Source organism: Mobula hypostoma, chromosome 2 (assembly GCF_963921235.1).
Source record: "Mobula hypostoma chromosome 2, sMobHyp1.1, whole genome shotgun sequence".
Lineage (NCBI taxonomy): Eukaryota > Metazoa > Chordata > Chondrichthyes > Myliobatiformes > Myliobatidae > Mobula > Mobula hypostoma.
In genome coordinates this window covers 19,053,225-19,071,961 of record NC_086098.1, presented here as the reverse complement: position 1 = coordinate 19,071,961, position 18,737 = coordinate 19,053,225, and the positions used below count along the sequence as shown (strand labels likewise).

The following is an 18,737-nucleotide window of genomic DNA, read 5'->3' as shown; positions in this document are numbered from 1 at the left end:
GGCACTAGATATGTCAACAAAGGAGGGCAGTTTGTCGGGGAAGATGTCTGTAGCTCTCCTCTCACTCATTGTCGACTATTACAACAACGAAGAGGATTTAGACAGCGTCGATAATGAGGACGAACGCAGTATCCGTGGCTGCAACTCGGATGAAGATACAGAGGATGCAAGGGAGACAGATATTACCAATAAGCAGGATGATAGAACATAGAATAGTACAGCACAGTACAGGCCCTTTGGCCCACATTGTGCTGACCCTCAAACCCTGCCTCCCTTATAACCCCCCACCTTAAATTCCTCCATATACCTATCTAGTAGCCTCTTAAATTTCACTAGTGTATCTGCCTCCACCACTGACTCAGGCAGTGTATTCCACGCACCAACCACTCTCTGAGTAAAAACCCTTCCTCTAATATCCCCCTTGAACTTCCCACCCCTTACCTTAAAGCCATGTCCTCTTGTACTGAGCAGTGGTGCCCTGGGGAAGAGGCACTGGCTATCCACTCTATCTATTCCTCTTATTATCTTGTATACCTCTATCATGTCTTCTCTCATCCTCCTCCTCTCCAAAGAGTAAAACCCTAGCTCCCTTAATCTCTGATCATAATGCATACTCTCTGAACCAGGCAGTATCCTGGTCGATCTCCTCTGTACCCTTTCCAATGCTTCCACATCCTTCCTATAGTGAGATGACCAGAACTGGACACAGTACTCTAAGTGTGGCCTAACCAGAGTTTTATAGAGCTGCATCATTACCTCGCGACTCTTAAACTCTATCCCTCGACTTATGAAAGCTAACACCCCATAAGCTTTCTTAACTACCCTATCTACCTGTCAGGCAACTTTCAGGGATCTGTGGACATGTACCTCCAGATCCCTCTGCTCCTCCACACTACCAAGTATACTTTGTACTCTGCCTTGGAGTTTGTCCTTCCAAAGTGTACCACCTCACACTTCTCCAGGTTGAACTCCATCTGCCACTTCTCAGCCCACTTCTGCATCCTATCAATGTCTCTCTGCAATCTTTGACAATCCTCTACACTATCTACAACACCACCAGCCTTTGTGTCATCTGTAAACTTGCCAACCCACCGTTCTACCCCCACATCCAGGTCATTAGTAAAGATATTTGTTTAGCATAATGCCCCAGTAAAAAAAAAGTTGATACACTATTAAAATAAAAGGGGAGGAGTGTACTGTATTGCCTACATTATAATAAGGGACTACTTTATGTTTTAGCAACACATCGTTGCATGAGCTATTAGGCACGTATTGATCTGTATGTGTGTGCTGAGTTCTGCCAGTAAAGAACCATGAACCTTAGCTCCCGTCTCCAGCGTTTTTATTAATAGCATTGTCGTGTAACCAGGCCACATACACAACAATAAGGAAGATTTTTTTTACTGAGATGATGGTTAAAGTCTGGAAATGCACTGTCTGAGAAAGAAGTGGAAACAGGTTCTGTCACAGCATTTAGGACGCATCTGAGTGACAGCACTTGAATTGCCAAGGCATTATAATTAAGTACTGATAAATGGGATGAGTGTAGATAGGATAGATATTCAGCATAGTCATTGTGGCTGAAGGGTCGCATATGAAGTTTAGATTTGTAGCTTTTTGATACTCTGTTGTTAAATGGTTTACAGAAATTCTTTGTATAGATAAAGAGGGCCCAAATGCTGTAACTATTTTCTGTAATAAGGGTTTTCTGTTCTGTTTGGGCTCCTTTAAGCAATAGTTACTTGAGTGTTATCACTTCAAACATGGGAGCGCATGTAAGAGTACATTTATGTATTTTATTAAATGTAAGATACCAATGCTACAGACAGACATTCTGGAATATATATCCCCTATACAATTAGTACCTATGATTAACTGTCAAATTATCAGAAGCAGTTACAATTACTAAAGATATTTTGTATTGTCTTGCTAGCTGCGTCTTGTGCAGATCTCAACTACAAGCATTCTGTAGCAATGGAACAACTGAAACAAAATCACCAGCAGGAAATGGCAACTGCAAGAATGGAATTAGAACGTGCTATTGAGCTGCGCAGACAAGAGGTCAGGTAGTTTAATGTTCGGTTTATTGTTTTACAGAACGAAAACATGAATAGACATTGTGTACCATTATTCAACAGTTCATCTATTTGCCCTAAATACTGAGTCACAGAATATAGAACAGTACAGCACAGTTCTGATCCTTGGGACCAGGATTTTGTTCCAACCAATAAAAAACCTACTCTATTATCAATGTAACCTTTCCCTACTACATAGCCCATACCCTCCAGTTTTCTTGATTCCATGTGCCTAGTTAAGAGTTTCTTAACAGTCCCTATTGTATCAGCCTCTCCAATCACCCCTCCCCCCCAGCAGTGCATTCTAGGCACCAACCACTCTCTGTATAAAAGAAACCTATCTCTAAAATCTCTCCTGACATTTATAAACACAAAATACTCTGCAGATGCTGGAGTCAAAGCAACACTCACAACACGCTGGAGGAACTCAGCAAGTTGGGCAGCATCCGTGGAAATGATCAGTCAACGTTTCGGGCTGGAACCCTTCATCAGGACTGAAGAGGGAAGGGGTAGAGGCCCTATAAAGAAGGTGGGGGGAGGGGGGAGGGAGAAGGCTGGAAGGATCCAGGTGAAAAACCAGTAAGAGAAAAGATAAAGGGGTGGGGGAGGGGAAGCAGGAAAGGTGAAGAAGGAAAAGGGGAAAGCCCAATGGGTAGTAGAAGGAGGCGGAACCAAAAGGGAGGTAGTGGGCAGCTGGGGGAGGGAGCAGAATGACACTGGGATAGGGGAAGGAAGGGGGAGGGAATTACCGGAAGTTGGAGAATTCGATGTTCATACCAAGGGGCTGGAAACTACCCAGATGGTATAAGAGGTGTTGCTCTTCCAACCTGAGTTTAGCCTCATTATGGCAGTAGAGGAGGCCATGTATAGACATATCTAAATGGGAATGTGAAGCAGAGTTGAAGTGGGTGGCAACCGGAAGATCCTGTCTGTTGTGGCAGATGCAGCGAGGTGCTCAACGAAGCGGTCCCCCAATCTGTGTCGGGTTTCACCGATGTGGAGGAGGCCGCACCGGATGCAATAGATGACCCCAATAGACTCACAAGTGAAGTGTTTCCTCACTTGGAAGGACTGTTTGGGGCCCTGAATGGTGGCAAGAGAGGAGGTGTAGGGACAAGTGTAGCACTTACGCTTACAGGGATAAGTGCCGGGTGGGAGAGCCGTGGGGAGGGACGTGTGGACCAGGGAGTCGCGGAGGGAACGATCCCTGTGGAAAGCAGAGAGGGGTGGAGAGGGAAAGATGTGCTTAGTAGTAGGGTCCTGTTGAAGGTGACGGAAGTTGCGGAGGATAATGTGCTGGATCCGGAAGCAGGTGGGGTGGTAGGTGAGGACAAGGGGAACTCTGTCCCTGTTGTGACAGGAGGATGGGGTGAGGGCCGAAGTGCGGGAAATGGAGGAGATGCGGGTAAGCGCATCATTGATGAAGGCAGAAGGGAAACCACGATCCTTAAAGAAAGAGGATACTTGAGATGTCCTGGAACGGAAAGCCTCATCTTGGGAGCAGATGCAGCGGAGACGGAGGAACTGAGAATAGGGAATGGCATTTTTGCATGTGGCAGGGTGGGAAGAGGTATAGTCAAGGTAGTTATGAGAGGCAGTGGGCTTATAGAAGATGTCCGTGGACAGTCTGTCTCCTGAGATGGAGACCGAGATCGAGAAAGGGGAGAGAAGTGTCCGAGATGGACCAGGTGAGTTTGAGGGCTGGGTGGAAGTTTGAAGTAAAGTGGATGAAATTGACGAGCTCAGCATGGGTGCAGGAAGCAGCACCAATGTAGTCGTCAATGCAGCGAAGAGAAAGTTGGGGAGCAGTACCAGTATAGGTTTGGAGCATAGACTGTTCCACATAACCGACCAAGAGGCAGGCATAGCTGGGGCCCATTTGAGTGCCCATAGCTACACCCTTGGTCTGAAGAAAGTGGGAAGAGCCAAAAGAGAAGTTATTGAGTGTGAGTACTAGTTCCGCTAACTGAAGGAGGGTAGTGGTGGTGGGGAACTGGTGAGGTCTATTGTCCAGAAAGTAGCGGAGGGCTTTAAGGCCTTTTTGATGGGGAATGGAAGTGTATAGGGATTGGACATCCATAGTGAAAATGAAGTGGTCGGGACCGGGGAACTGGAAGTTATTGAAGAGGTGGAGGGCATGGGATGTATCCCGGATGTAGGTGGTGAGGGACTGAACTATGGGTGACAAAATGGAGTCCAGGTAGGCAGATACAAGTCCGGTGGGACAGGAGCAGGCAGAAACTATGGGTCTACCGGGACAGTCAGGCTGTGGATCTTGGGGAGGAGGTAAAACCGAGCAGTGCGTGGTGTGGGAATTATGAGTTTTGTGGCTGAGGATGGAAGGTCTCTGGAGTTGATAAGGGTGGTGATGGTACGGGAGACAATGGTTTGATGTTTTTTGGTGGGGTCCTGTTCCAGGGGTAAGTAAGAAGAGGTGTCAGAGAGCTGCCGTTTGGCCTCAGTGAGGTAGAGGTCCGTCCGCCAGACTACTACGGCACCACCTTTGTCTGCGGGTTTTATAGTGAGGTTGGGATTAGTCCGGAGAGAGTGGAGGGCAGTGCGTTCAGAAGGAGTGATGTTAGAACAGGAGAGAGGAGTGGTGAAGTTGAAACAGTTGATGTCTCGGTGACAGTTGGAGATGAAAAGATTGAATGCAGTTCGAAGGCCCGGGCGGGCTGTCCAGGACATGGCCTCCTCTACTGCCATGGTGAGGCTAAACTTAGGTTGGAGGAGCAACACCTCTTATACCGTCTGGGTAGTCTCCAGCCACTTGGTATGAACATCGAATTCTCCAACTTCCGGTAATTCCCTCCCCCTCCCTTCCCCTATCCCAGTGTCACTCTGCCCCCCTCCCCCAGCTGCCCACTACCTCCCTTTTGGTTCCATCTCCTCCTACTACCCATTGGGCTTTCCCCTTTTCCTTCTTCACCTTTCCTGCCTATCACCTCCCTGCTTCCCGTCCCCCACCCTTTTAACTTTCCCCTTACTGGTTTTTCACCAGGAACCTTCCCTCTTTCTCCTTCCCATCCTCCCCCACATTCTTTACAGGGCCTCTACCCCTTCCCTCTTCAGTCCTGTTGAAGGGTTCCGGCCCGAAACGTTGACTGATCGTTTCCACGGATGCTGCCCGACCTGCTGAGTTCCTCCAGCGTGTTGTGCGTGTTCTCCTAAACTTTGCCCCTTTTCAGTTTAAACAGGTGCCCTCAGGTATTGGTCATGGTCACCCTAGAGGAAAAAAAATTACTTTTGTCCACTCGATGCATCACATAATTTTATATACCTATATCATGTCACCTGTCATCCCCCTTCACTCCAAAGAAAATGTTCTTGCTCGCTCAAACTTTCCTCAGAAGATATGTTCTCTAATCCAGGCAGCATCCTGGCCATACCTTTTCTGCATCCTCTCTAAAGCTTCCACATCCTTGTGAAAAAGAAGTGATCAGAACTGGATTCCCAAGTGTGGTCTAACCAGATTTTTACAGAGCTGCCACATTACCTTGCAAGTCTTGACTCAATCTCCCAACTAATGAAGGCCAATACACTATACACCTTCTTAACTACTCAACTACTCTATCAACTTGCATGGCAACTTTTAGGGAACCCAGGATTCTTCTGTTCCTCCAAATTGCTGAGAATCTTGCCATTAACCTTGTACTCTTAACTGCAAGTTCGATCATGCAAAGTGTATCACTTCACACTTATTCAGATTAAACTCCATCTTTCATATCTCCATCCAGCTCTACATCTTGTCTCTATCCTGTTGTTAATTATGACATTCTGAACACTATCCATAACATCACCAGCTTTCATGTCATTCATAAACTTGCCCGTCCTTCCACTTGATCAAGTCATTTATAAAAATCACAAAGAGTAGCAGTTCCAGAACAAATCCTTGTATAGCACCAATAATCACCAATCTCCAGGTTGACAGAATATGTTTCATCTACTGCCACTCTTTTCTTTCTGTAGGCAAGACCATTCTGAAACCATTCAGCCAAGTTTCCATGGAAACAATGCCTCATGACTTTCTGGATGAGCCTACCATGGGGATCCTTGTCAGACACCTCATTAAAGTCCATTAACACAAAATCCACCAGTCTACATTCATCAGTTTATTTTGTCACCACCTCGAAGAACCTGGTCAGACTCTTAAGTCATATCCTGTCCCTCACAAAGCCATTCTGATTATCCTGAAACGTATTTTGTTTCTTCAGATGCTTGTAAATCCTGTTGTAAAGAATCCTCTTTATTAGTTTACCACCACTGACATAAGACTCAATGGTATATAATTTCCAGGATTATTCCTATTATTTTAACAACGGAACAGTATTTGCTATTCACCAATCCTCTTGTACTATCACTGTGGCCAGGGAGGATGCAAAGGTCATCGTTAATACCCAGCAACCTCTTCACTCTCTTCCAATAGTAACCTGTGGAGTTGTAGAATCATTGAGAAATACAGCACAGAACAGGCCCTTCGGCCCATGCAGCCCATGCCAAAACCATTTAAACTGCCTACTCCCATCAACCTGCACCGGACCATAGCCCTCCATATTCCTACTATCCGTATACATATCAAAACTTCTCTTAAATGTTGAAATCGAGCTTGCATATACCACTTATGCTGGCAGCTTTTTCCACACTCTCAGGACCCTCATGTTCCCCTTAAACTTCTCACTTTTCACCTTTAACACACCCAACCCCAGTAGAAAAAAAACCTGCTTGCTTTTACCCTGTCTATACCCCTCATAACTTTGTATACCTCTATGAAATCTCCTCTCAATCTTCTACATTCTAAAGAATATATTCAATCTTTCCTTATAATTCAGGTCTTCCAGGCACAGCAACATCCTTGTAAATTTTCTCTGCACACTTTCAACCTTGTTTACATCTTTCCTGTCGGTAGTGACCAAAACTGTACACAATACACCAAATTAGGCCTCATCAGCTTGTACAACTTCAACATAACATCCTATCTCCTATGCTCAATACATTCATTTATTAAAGCCAATGTGCCAAAAGCTTTCATTGTGACCCTATCTATTGTTACCCCACTTTCAATGAATTATGGACCTGTATTCCCAGATCCCACACTCCTCAGTGCCCTACCATTCACTGTGTAAGACCTACCTTGGTTAGTCTTACCAAAGTGTGAAACCTCACACTTGCCTGTATTCAATTCCATGTGCCATTTTTTCCAGCCCACTTTTCCAGCTGATGCAGATCCCTCTGTAAGCCATGATTGCCTTCCTCACTGTTCATTACATCCTAATGGGATATCCTAATGTTTTTCAGAAGTTCCAACCCTGCCTCTTTCTTAACCTTGACATGCTCCAGCATATTACCCTGTTTCATGCTGACTTAACATTTGCCATAGTCTCTCTTCCTGGTGAACACTGAAGCAAAGTAGTCATTAAGGACCTTGCTGCCTCCTCTGCCACCAGATACATGTTTTCCCCCTTTTATCCCTGAGTGGTCCTACCCTTATTTTAGTCATCCTCTGTTCTTCATGAATGTGTAGAATGCCCTGCAATTTTCCTTAAACCTAGTCGCCGATGCCTTCTGAAGCTCCCTTTTAGCCCTCCCGTCCCCTTCTAGCTCTCCTAAGTCCCTTCTTAAGCTTCATCCTGGCTACCTTATAACTCTTAAGAAACAGGTCTGATGTTTGCTTTCGAAATTTTAAGTATACTTCCTTCTTGACTAAATTTTGCATTCTTTTGTAATCATGGTTTCTTCACCCTACCCTCCATTTCCTGTCTCAGTGGGACAAAACTATTCAGAATCCTACGCAAATACTCCCAAGCAGCATTCATATTTCTGCACTGATACAGTTCCAAATTGGGTTCAAGTAATATTCCTTTAATAGGGAATGTAACCTATTATTTTCTGTGAAGGTAAAGTTTTATTAGCAGTGCCAAAGTGAGTAAATGTATAGTTTAAGATTTCATTCATATCTATATTAGCTTATCTGCAATTTTGGCTATTCTCCATGCCTGCTGCTATTGATGCACCACTTTCTCCAATCATAGTGGAGAACTGCATCCATTTCTAGTCCTATTCAGCATTGCTGTACTCAATTAATTAAAGGAGATTTGTTTAGTAAACATACTTTTCCATTTTAACTTGAAGTATGTGATAAGATTTTATCTATTTCTTCCCTGCTTATGGAGATAAGTTTAAGAATTCAGTGCTGGGAATTGCAAATATTGTGAAACCTACCTTCAGATATTGCTTATCTAGTTTGTCCCTGCTTCACTTGACCTGATCTATAATTCACAAAGGCCTTCTCCCAATCAACATAGTTTTCTTTTTCCTTTGAAGTAGCTGATATTTACTTCATATCCCTGTAATTTATGGCTTTGATTGAATTTGCACTATCTTTTTACATGATGTCTTTTTAAACATCAGATTCCTTCAGAATTGAAGATGCTGAATATTTATTAGAATTGCCTGAATTTTGTTTAAAATTATCCATTATGCAATTGGGAATTATTTCAATTAAATTAATTCAATTAAATTGGGAATTATTTCAATTAAGCTATGTGATTTATGACAGCAGTTTTACATAAACCTTAATTTATATTAAATATTTTAGAATGTATATTAAATTGTTATGTCTTTAAACAATTATATAGCAAAAGCATAAAAAACACAAGAGATTCTGCTGGAAATTCCCATAGCTATCTTGACTATACCCTTTCTCACCCTTTCTCCTGGAAGAAAGGCTATTCCCTTTTCTCTGTTCCTTCGTCTCCGCCGCATCTATTACCAGGATGAGGCTTTTCTTCCAGGACATCAAAGATGTCTTCCTTCCTCAGAAAAAATGGGATTTCCTTTCTTCTACCATTGATTTTGCTCTCATACACATCTCCTCAATTTCCCAGACATCCGTGCTCACTCCATCTTCATGCTGCCTTAACAGGAATAAGGTTCCACTTGTCCTCACCCCATGAGCCCCTGAGCCCCTGCATCCAACACGTTATTCACCGCAAGTTCCACTATCTTCAACAGAATTCTACCACCGAACACATCTTTACCTCCCCTACCCCACTCCACAAGGATCGCTCCCTCTGTGATTCCCTTGTGCATTTGCCCCTCCCTCCTGTCACATAACCTTGCAAGCAAGAGAATGTAAGCTAGCCTATATTATCATAAAGGATATTAAAGGTTTCTTCAGATATGTAAAGAGTAAAGCAGAAGCGAGGGTAGATATCGGATCATTGGAAAATGAGGCTGGAGAGGTAGTAATGTGGAAGCAAGGAAATAGTGGATTAGCCATGATGTACAAAGGATGTAGAAAATCTAGTAAGAAGTAAAGAAAAGCTTACAAAAGGTTCAAGAAACTAGGTACTATGAGAACTCTAGAAAATTACAAGGGTGTCAGGAAGCAGCTCAAAAATGAAACTAGGACAGCTAGAAGGAGCCATGAGGAGGCTCTTGGTGAGCAGGATTAAGGAAAACTCCAAGTATGTGAAGAGCAAGAAGATGAACTGTGGGAGAATAGGACCAATCGGGAGCGATAGTGGAAACAGGTTTGGAGCTGGAGGAAGTAGCGAAGGTACTTAATGAATACTTTGCTTCAGAATTCACCAGTGAAAAGAACCTTGGCAATTGTGGAGATGACTTAACAGTGGACTGAAATGCTTGAGTGTATAGACATTAAGAAAGAGGATGCGCTGGACATTTTGAAAGGTATTAATTTAAACAGCGAGACCAAACAAGATATACCCCAGGCTACTGTAGGAAGCGAGGAAGGAGATTGCTGAGCCTCTGGTGATGATCTTTGCATCATCAATAGAGACGGGAGATGTACCAGAGGACTGGAAGGTTGCAAACGTTGTTCCCTTGTTCAAGAGAAGGAGTAGAGATAACCCAGGAAATTATAGACTAGTGAGTCTTACTTCAGAGGTGGACAAGTTGTTGCAGAAGATCCTGACAGGCAAGATTTATGAACATTTGGAGAGACATAATATGATTTGGGGTAGTCAGCTTTGTCAAGGGTCATCATGTCTACGAACCCGAAGGCATGTGAGGCTCATTCAGAAAATAATGAGGCGGGGATCCAAGGAGACCTTGCTTTGTGGATCCAGAATTGGCTTGCCCACAGAAGGCAAAGGGTGGTTGTAGATAGATCGTATTCTGCATGGAAGATGGTGACTAGTGGTGTTCTGCAGGGATTTGTTCTGGGACCCCTCCTCTTTGTGATTTTTTTTAATATAAATGATCTGGGTGAGGAAGCAGAAGGGTCAGTTAGTAAGTTTGCTGATGACACAAAGTTGGGGGTATTATGGATAGTCTGGAGGGTTGTCAACTGGAAAGGTTACAGCATGACATTGATAGGATGCAGAACTGGGCTGAGAAATGGCAGATGGACTTCAACCCAGATAAGTGCGAAGTGGTTCATTTCGGTAGGTCAAATTTGAAGACAGACTATAATATTAATGGTAAGACTCTTGGCAGGGTGGAGGATTTGCGAGATCTTGGGGTCCGTGTCCATAGGACACTCGAAGTTGCTGCGCAGGTTGACAATGTTGTTAAGAAGGCGTATGGTGTGTTGGCCTCCATCAGCCATGGGATTGAGTTCAAGAGCCATGAGGCAATGTTCCAGCTATATAAGACCTTAGTTAGAAATGAAGGATGAGAGGTGACCTGACAGAGGGGTATAAGATGATGAGAGGCATTGATCATGCGGATAGTCAGAGGCTTTTTCCTAGGGCTGAAATGGCTAACATGAGGGGACATAGTTTTAAAGTGTTTGGAAGTAGGTACAAGGGGAATGTCAGAAGTAAGTTTTTCACACCGAGTGGTGGGTGCGTGGAATCCACTGCCAGCGACAGTGGTAGAGGCAGATATAATGGGGTCTTTTAAGAGATTCTTAGATAGGTATATGGAGCTTAGAAAAATAGAGGGCTACATGGTAGGGAAATTCTAGTCAGTTTCTAGAGTAGGTTACATGGTCAGCACAACATTGTGGACCGAAAGGCCTGTAATGACTATAGATTTCTATGTTCTATGTAACTGAATAAGTATCTTGCATCAGTCTTCACCGTGGAGAACATTTAGCAGTATGCCAGAAGTTCAGGTGTGTCAGGGGGTGGGAGTGGGGGCAGAAGTGATTGCAGTTGCTATTACTCAGGAGAAGGTTCTTGAGAAGCTGAGAAGTCTAAAGGTTGATGTGTCACCTGGACCAGCTGAAGAGATTGTGGAGGCATTTGTAATGATCTTTCAAGAATCACTCGATTTTGGCATGGTTCTGAAGAACTGGAAAATTGCAAATGTCACTCCCTCTTCAAGAAGGGAGGGAGGCACAAGAAAAGAAATAATAAGCCAGATAGCCTGACCTCAGTGGTTGAGAAGATGTTGGATTTGAATGTTAAGGATGACATCTCAGGGTACTTGGAGACACATGATAAAATAGGCCATAGTCAGCCTGGTTTCTTTGAGGGGAAATATTGCCTGACACATCTGTTGAAATTTTTTGAGGAAATAACAAGCAGGATAGATGAAGCAGAATTGATGGATGTTGTGTACTTTGATTTTCAGAAGGCTTTTGACAACGTGTCAACGTGAGGCTACTAAACAAAATCAGAATCAGGTTTATTATCACTGGCATGTGACATGAAATTGCCCATGGTATTACAGGAACAATACTAGTATGCATAGAGGATTGGCTGATTGGCAGGTGGTAAAGAGGGGAAATAAAGGGAGCTTTTTGTGATTGACTGCTGGTGACTAGTGGTGTCCATGATGGTTGGTGTTGGGTCCTCTTCTTTTTACATTACGCATCAAAAATATGTATGATGGAATTGAAGGCTTTGTGCCAAGTTTGCAGATGATACAAAGATAGATGGAGGGGCAGTTAGTGTTGAAGGAGCAGGGATGCTGCAGAAGGACTTAGACCAGGGGTTCTCAACTTGGGGTCCACAGGCCCCTTGCTTAATGGTACTGATCAATGACATAAAAAAGGCTGGGAACCCTGACTTAGACAGGCTAGGAGAATGGGCAAAGGAGTGGTAGATGAAATACAGTGTCGGGGAGTGTATGGTCATGCACTTTGATAGATGAAATGAAAGGGTTGACTATTTTCTGAATGGAGAGAAAGTACAAAAAAATGAGGAACAAAGGGAGTTGGGAGTCCATGTGCTGGATTCCCTAAAGGTTAATTTGCAGATTGAGTCAGTGGTGAGAAATGCAAATGCATTGTTTGCATTCATTTTTAAGGGGATTGGAATGTAAAAGCAAGGATGTAATGCTGACAATTTATGAGGCACTAGTGAGGCCTCTCTTGGAATACTGTGAGCAGTTTTAGACCCTTTATCTAAGAAAGGATGTGCTGACGTTGGTGAGGGTTCAGAAGAGGTTCCTGAGAATGATCCTGGGAAGGCAAAGGTTTGATGGCTCTGGGCCTGTACTCACTGGGATTTTGAAGAATGGGGGATGGGGATTTCATTCAAACCTATCAAATGTCACAAAGCGCAGATAGTCAGATGTGGAGAGGATCTTTCCTATAGTGGGGGAGTCTGGAACCAGAAGCACAGCCTCAGAATAGAGGGAGGACTATTTAGAACAGAGATGAGGAGGAATTCCTTTAACCAGAGGGTGGTGAATCTGTGGAATTTGTTGTCACAGGGAGCTGTGGTGGCCAGGTCACTGGGTGTGTTAAGTGCATTTTTGATCAATTAGTATTTGAAAGGTTGCAGGCAGAAGGCAGGAGAATGGGATTGAGAAAGAAAATGGATTAGTCATGATGAAATGGTGGAGCAGAATCGAGGAGCCGAATGGCCTAATTCTACTTCTATGTCTTTTATGGTCTTATGGTATAATTTTTGTAAATGTCTCAATCTTCCTATGATTCAAGTGTATCATTTTCAGACGTTTTTATTGTGAAGCAACATCAGCTTAACCACAACCGACAATGTCCTAAAGTACAAAGCTTCTTTTTCCTTTTCTTTTGATTGAAGCATATTATCTATATTATCAATAGTACCATCCTTTCGGACTAAAAGAAAATGTCTCGTATTTCCATTCAAATGTAGGCAAATTGTCACATTGTGGAATTCAAAGATTAGTGACAATCTTCCGAGTTTCTGAGCTTGTTCTTGTCCAAGTTGGTGCCAAGGGGAAAAATATATTGATTGCAGGATATCATTGGCATTTAGTGGCTGCCATAATTCAAATCATGTCATGGTTTGGACAAAAGATCTGAAATGATCGAATAAGGAAACAAAAACTGCAGTAGCTGGAGATCCAAATTAAAAATCTGATTATTCCAGAAATATAAATTAAGTCTGGCAGCATTTGTACAGAGAGGACCAAAGTTAATGTTTCAGCTTGTTGATCTTTAATCAGAATTGGGAACAAGATAAATTATCACATAAAAAATGTATTAATACTACTTAGTGTGTTAATTTGAGGGGTGGGTGAGATTCAGATTCCAAACTGAACCTTTTTTAATTGTAAAGTTTAAGATTTGATTAATTTCTAAAATTAGCCCACCTCTGTCTTTCTATATATTTTGTTTATGGGAATTTAATGACTTTTGTGCACTTTGTTACAAATAAATGTCTTTCTTTCTTTAACTCTCGGATCCTTGTGCCAATTGAGTTACTGTGATAGGGATTGCTATCTTTGGGAAGGGCCTGTTGAAAAAAAATTAAATAAGTATTCATAACTGATGTGCATTACCCTTGTGCATTTCTTTTTGGAAGGAATTGAAAATTAAAGCTTCGTAGTAGGATCTCTCAAATCAATGTGCAATCTGTGATTAGACGAAACAAGCTGTGTGGTTTCTATGGTTGACTTTCCTTTTGGGAGCACATTTCATTAAATTGCTCCTTTCTCTCCTTCTTGAATACCAATTTATGAGATTCTTTTGACAATCTAGAAGAAGGAGCTACTGAGCAGAATATCGGATTTGCAAGAAGAAGTACGCCACCGTGAGCAACGTGTAAAGGAAATGGACGAGGAGAATCGAACTATGCATGAAAACTTAAACACCTTGACCAAAGAGCTTGAGTATAAAGGAAATGAAGTTCTTAAAGTACGAAGTGAAGTCAACCAGAAAATTAGGTAAACAGAGTAACTTTTGAAAAGAAAATAGGCTGCATATTTTAACTCTTTCATTGCGTGTCAGCTCAATATTAGTTAGCATTAGAATGGGCAAATCTTTTTGAATGTTTTTCACATTTTAATAATTGCATCATGATCAACACATAAAAATATAATTTGAGAAGATGAAGGAAAATTGATTTGTATTTGCTGAAGAGTTACATTTGGAAAGAGCTCTACTTCCTCTTTGTTGTGAACCTGTTCAATTCATGGTTCCTTCCTACTCTGTGTCACTGGTAGGGGTGCTCTCACACAGCTCTGGTGACCGATGTTCAATCTTGGCTTCTAGTACTGTCTGTGTCTAGTTTTCCCTTTCTCCCTGTGTATTTCCCTTGGATACTCTGATTCCTTCCCCAATCTTTAGGATGCGAGTTTATAGATTATGTGGCCTTTGTAAATTGCTTCTTAGATGCAACTGTGTGGTAGAATCTGCTTGGATTTGATGAAACTATGAAGTATAGGTCATTGGTAAAATTATTAGGCAAATTTTATTGCTCTGTGAACCAACATAGAGTCAAGGAGCTGAAATGGTCTTTATATTTCATATGGAAATAAAGATCAAACTCTCAGAACAGTGGTTATTTGAAGTTTGTTCCTTTGTGATTTTCCTTGCAGTATTACATGTTGAGTACCACTTATCCAAAATTCAAAAACCTCTGAAATCCAAAATTTTTTTTGAGTGCTGACAAATCAAAAATTCCACAAGTCACTGAGAAGGTTTCCAGGCAATGCATAGTCTCTGCGCACAGTTTGGAGAAGTGACCTCAAATATATGACAGAATTTAAGGTAATTGTGAATATTCAGCAGGCTAGCTGCAGAAATTTAAGAGGAATGGCATTAATTTTTTTTAAAGACTTGAAGTGATAAAGCATCTGCTGATCATGAAGCAACAGAGAAATTCATTGATACTTGTTACATACACCTGTTAGGGTGCATTCTCTACCAAGCTTGTCACTGATAAAAATCAAACACACTGAATGGCTATATCAGTACATTTATATAATGAACAAGTGTAAAACAAAGACTGCTTACAAGTAGCACATAAATTCAGAGTTGGAAAATATTGATCCCAGGCTAGCTCATTATATATTCTAAAATCCAAAAAAAATTTGAAATCTGAAATACTTCTGGCCCCAAACATTTTGGATAAGGGGTACTCAACCTGTATGTCAATCAACTGAAAATTAATAGAAAATTTTACAATAAGTTATTTGTTGTGAATTTGAATTGAATTGAATTGAATTTCAGTGAAAAGAAGAGCAATTGTGCATGTTTATGAATTCTGTTCCCTCTTGAAAGTTCCAAAAAAAAAACAAGATATCGAAGGCGCAGCATATATTCCTCAGAGTCTATTTATTGGTGAGGTGTGAGCCTTGATAGCAAATGTTGACAAGCTTTTTGACTTGAAGAAACATCACAGCAAATTACACCCCATTACACAATGGAGAGCATTAATTCACGAGGTGATAAAGTCATGTGCAACTTTGTAATTACTCTAGAAGCTACAAACCTCTGAAATGTGGTGTAGATAATGATTGAACTGGCTAGGAGAATATAAGCACATTGAATGGATAAGTGGTTGAAGGTTAATGGAGTAAAGAGTTGTCTGTTACACTTCTGAAGGGAAAATCAAGAAAGACAATCAGAATATTTTATAAATTGTTTAGAAATAAAAAGAGATCTGATATTGTTTGAACAAAAAAATTTCAAAGGTTGAAAAGAAGGACAAGTTGAGAAGAATTCAACTAACTGCCAAAAATATGGCTACATCCATGAATAAAAATTATGCAGTAGTTGTTATAATGTGAAATGCAATGCCTGAGATTGTCTTGAAGGTAGCTTCCGTTATAACTTTCAATAGACAAGTGCTTTAAAGGGACACAAAGAAAGAATAGAGAAGAGAAGATGCTGTTGGACAATCGGCCTTTCAAAGAACTAGTGAAAGTATGATTAAGTTATTGACTTTTGCTTTATCATTGTATATTTCTATACTCTCTTACTGCTTTCCAAAGTGATGGCCTCCAGCAAATGTATATCGAGGACAGACAAGAACAGACTCTGCCATATAATTAGTTTTCCCTTCATACCCCTTACATTTAGACCATAAGACCTTGGAGCAAAACTAGACCATTTGGCCCATCGAGATTGCTCCATCATTCCATTCCATCATGGCTGATTTATTATCCATCTCAATCCCATTCTCCTGGCTTCTCCCCACAACCTTTGATGCCCTTACTAATCAACAAACTTTCTACCACTGTTTTAAATATACCCAATGATTTGGCCTGCACAGCCATCTGTAGCATGGAATTCCACAGATTCACCACCTTCTGGCTAAAGAAATTTTTCCTCGTCTCTATTCTAAGTGGACATCCCTCAATTTTGAGGTTGTGGTCTTCTGGTTCTAGAACCCCCCCCCCCACCACCATTAGGGAACATCCTATCCCACATCCACTGTATTCAGACCTTGCAATGTTTAATAGGTTTCAATGAGGTCCTCCTCAATCTTCTAAACTCCAACACGCATAGGCCCAGAGCCATGAAATGCTCCTCATATATTAACATTTCATTCCTTGGATCATTCTTGTGAACCTCCTCTGGACTCTGTCTAATGTCAGCACATCCTTTCTTAGATAAGGGGCTCAAAACTGCACACAGTACAGTGCAGTCTGGCCAGGGCCTTATAAAGCCTCAGCATTACATCCTTGCTTTGGTATTCTAGTACTCTCAAAATGAAAGCTAACATTGCATTTGCTTTCCTTACCGTGGACTCGACCTGCAAGTTAACCTTTAGGGAATCCAACATGAGGACTCTGAAGTCCCTCTGCGGCTTTGATTTTTGAATTTTCTCCTCATTTATAAAGTAGTCCACACCTTTATTCCTTCTGCCAAAGTGTATGGTCATGCACTTCCCTACATTATATTCTATCTGCCACTTCTTTGTCCATTCCCCCAATCTGTCTTTTGTCTTCTGCCGAGACCTGTCTTCCTCAACACTACCTAGCCTTCCGCCTATCTTTGTATTGTCTGCAAACTTAGCCACAGAGCCATCAATTCTTTCATCCATACAATGTAAAAAGAAGTGATCCCAGCACTGACCTTAGCCGAATACCATTGGTCACCAGCAGCCAGCCAGAAAAAGCTCCCTTTATTCCCATTCTTTGCCTCTTGTCAGCAAGCCAGTCTTTTATCCCTTCTAGTACCTTTCATGTAATACTCTGGGCTTTTATTTTGTTAAGCGGTGACAGCTTATCAAAGACCTTCTGAAAATCCACTAAACAACATTCACTGACTCTCCTTTGTCTGTCCTGCCTCTTACTTCCTCAAAGAATTCCAACAGGTTTGTCAGACAAGATTCCCCTTTTGGAAACCATGCTCACTATTTTCTCATGTGCCTCCAAGTACCCCAAAATCTACTCCTTAATAGTATACTCCAATATCTTTCCAATCAAGTCAGGCTAGCTGGCCTATAACTTGCTTTCTCTGCCTCCCTCCCTCCCTCCCTTCTTAAAGAGTGGAGTGACATTTTCAATTTTCCAGTCCTCAGGAACCATTCCAGCATCTAGTGACTCTTGAAAGTTAATTACTAATGCTTCCACAGTCTCCTCAACTTCATCATTCAGAAACCAGGGGTGTAGTCCATCTCATCCTGGTAACTTATCTACCTTCAGTTTCCCAACCACCTTCTCCTTAGTAATAGTAATTTTTCCTTCTGCCCCGATACTCTTACATTTCTGGCATTCTGCTAGTGTCCTTTACAGTGAAGAATATCACAAAATACATTAAACCTTATATTCCGTCTGGGTAGCCTCCAACCTGATGGCATGAACATTGACTTCTCTAACTTCTGCTAATACCCCACCTCCCCCTCGTACCCCATCTGTTATTTATTTTTATACACACATTCTTTCTCTCACTCTCCTTTTTCTCCCTCTGTCCCTCTGACTATACCCCTTGCCCATCCTCTGGGTTCCCCCCCCTTGTCTTTCTCCCCAGACCTCCTGTCCCATGATCCTCTCGTATCCCCTTTGCCAATCACCTGAACAGCTTTTGGCTCCATCCCTCCCCCTCCTGTCTTCTCCTATCATTTCGGATCTCCCCCTCCCCCTCCCACTTTCAAATCTCTTACTAACTCTTCCTTCAGTTAGTCCTGACAAAGGGTCTCGGCCTGAAACGTCGACTGTACCTCTTCCTAGAGATGCTGCCTGGCCTGCTGCATTCACCAGCAACTTTGATGTGTGTTGCTTGAATTTCCAGCATCTGCAGAATTCCTGTTGTTTGCGTTTTTAAAATTCCTCCAAAATCTCTTTGTCCCCCATTACTACCTCTTTGGCATCATTTTCCAAATCTCTGATATCCACTCTTCTTTTATTCTTTATATGTCTGAAAATACTTTTTGTAATCAGGGTCATTACATAACACTCAATCCAGAGTTGCCAGTCTCCTTGTTGGCTCAACTACGAGCTACTCTAAAAAGCCATCTTGTGTGCATCCTACAAATTCCCTCTCTTGGGATCCAGCATCAACTGGTTTTTCCCAATCTACTTGCATAT

The 18,737-nt window shown here is 42.0% G+C and overlaps 1 protein-coding gene across 8 annotated transcripts in view; it reads left to right on the top strand.

Moving 5' to 3' along the window:
• fam184ab (family with sequence similarity 184 member Ab) overlaps positions 1–18,737 on the top strand; it is a 208,649-nt gene that overhangs the window by 162,243 nt on the left and 27,669 nt on the right. For 6 of the 8 annotated variants that reach the window (XM_063033815.1, XM_063033850.1, XM_063033858.1 and 3 more), the window contains 2 exons: positions 1,934–2,061; positions 13,960–14,144. In XM_063033815.1, coding sequence (XP_062889885.1) covers positions 1,934–2,061; positions 13,960–14,144 — 313 coding nt within the window. The remainder of the gene's footprint in view (positions 1–1,933; positions 2,062–13,959; positions 14,145–18,737) is intronic. The other 2 variants (XM_063033823.1, XM_063033841.1) reach the window with 1 other exon arrangement.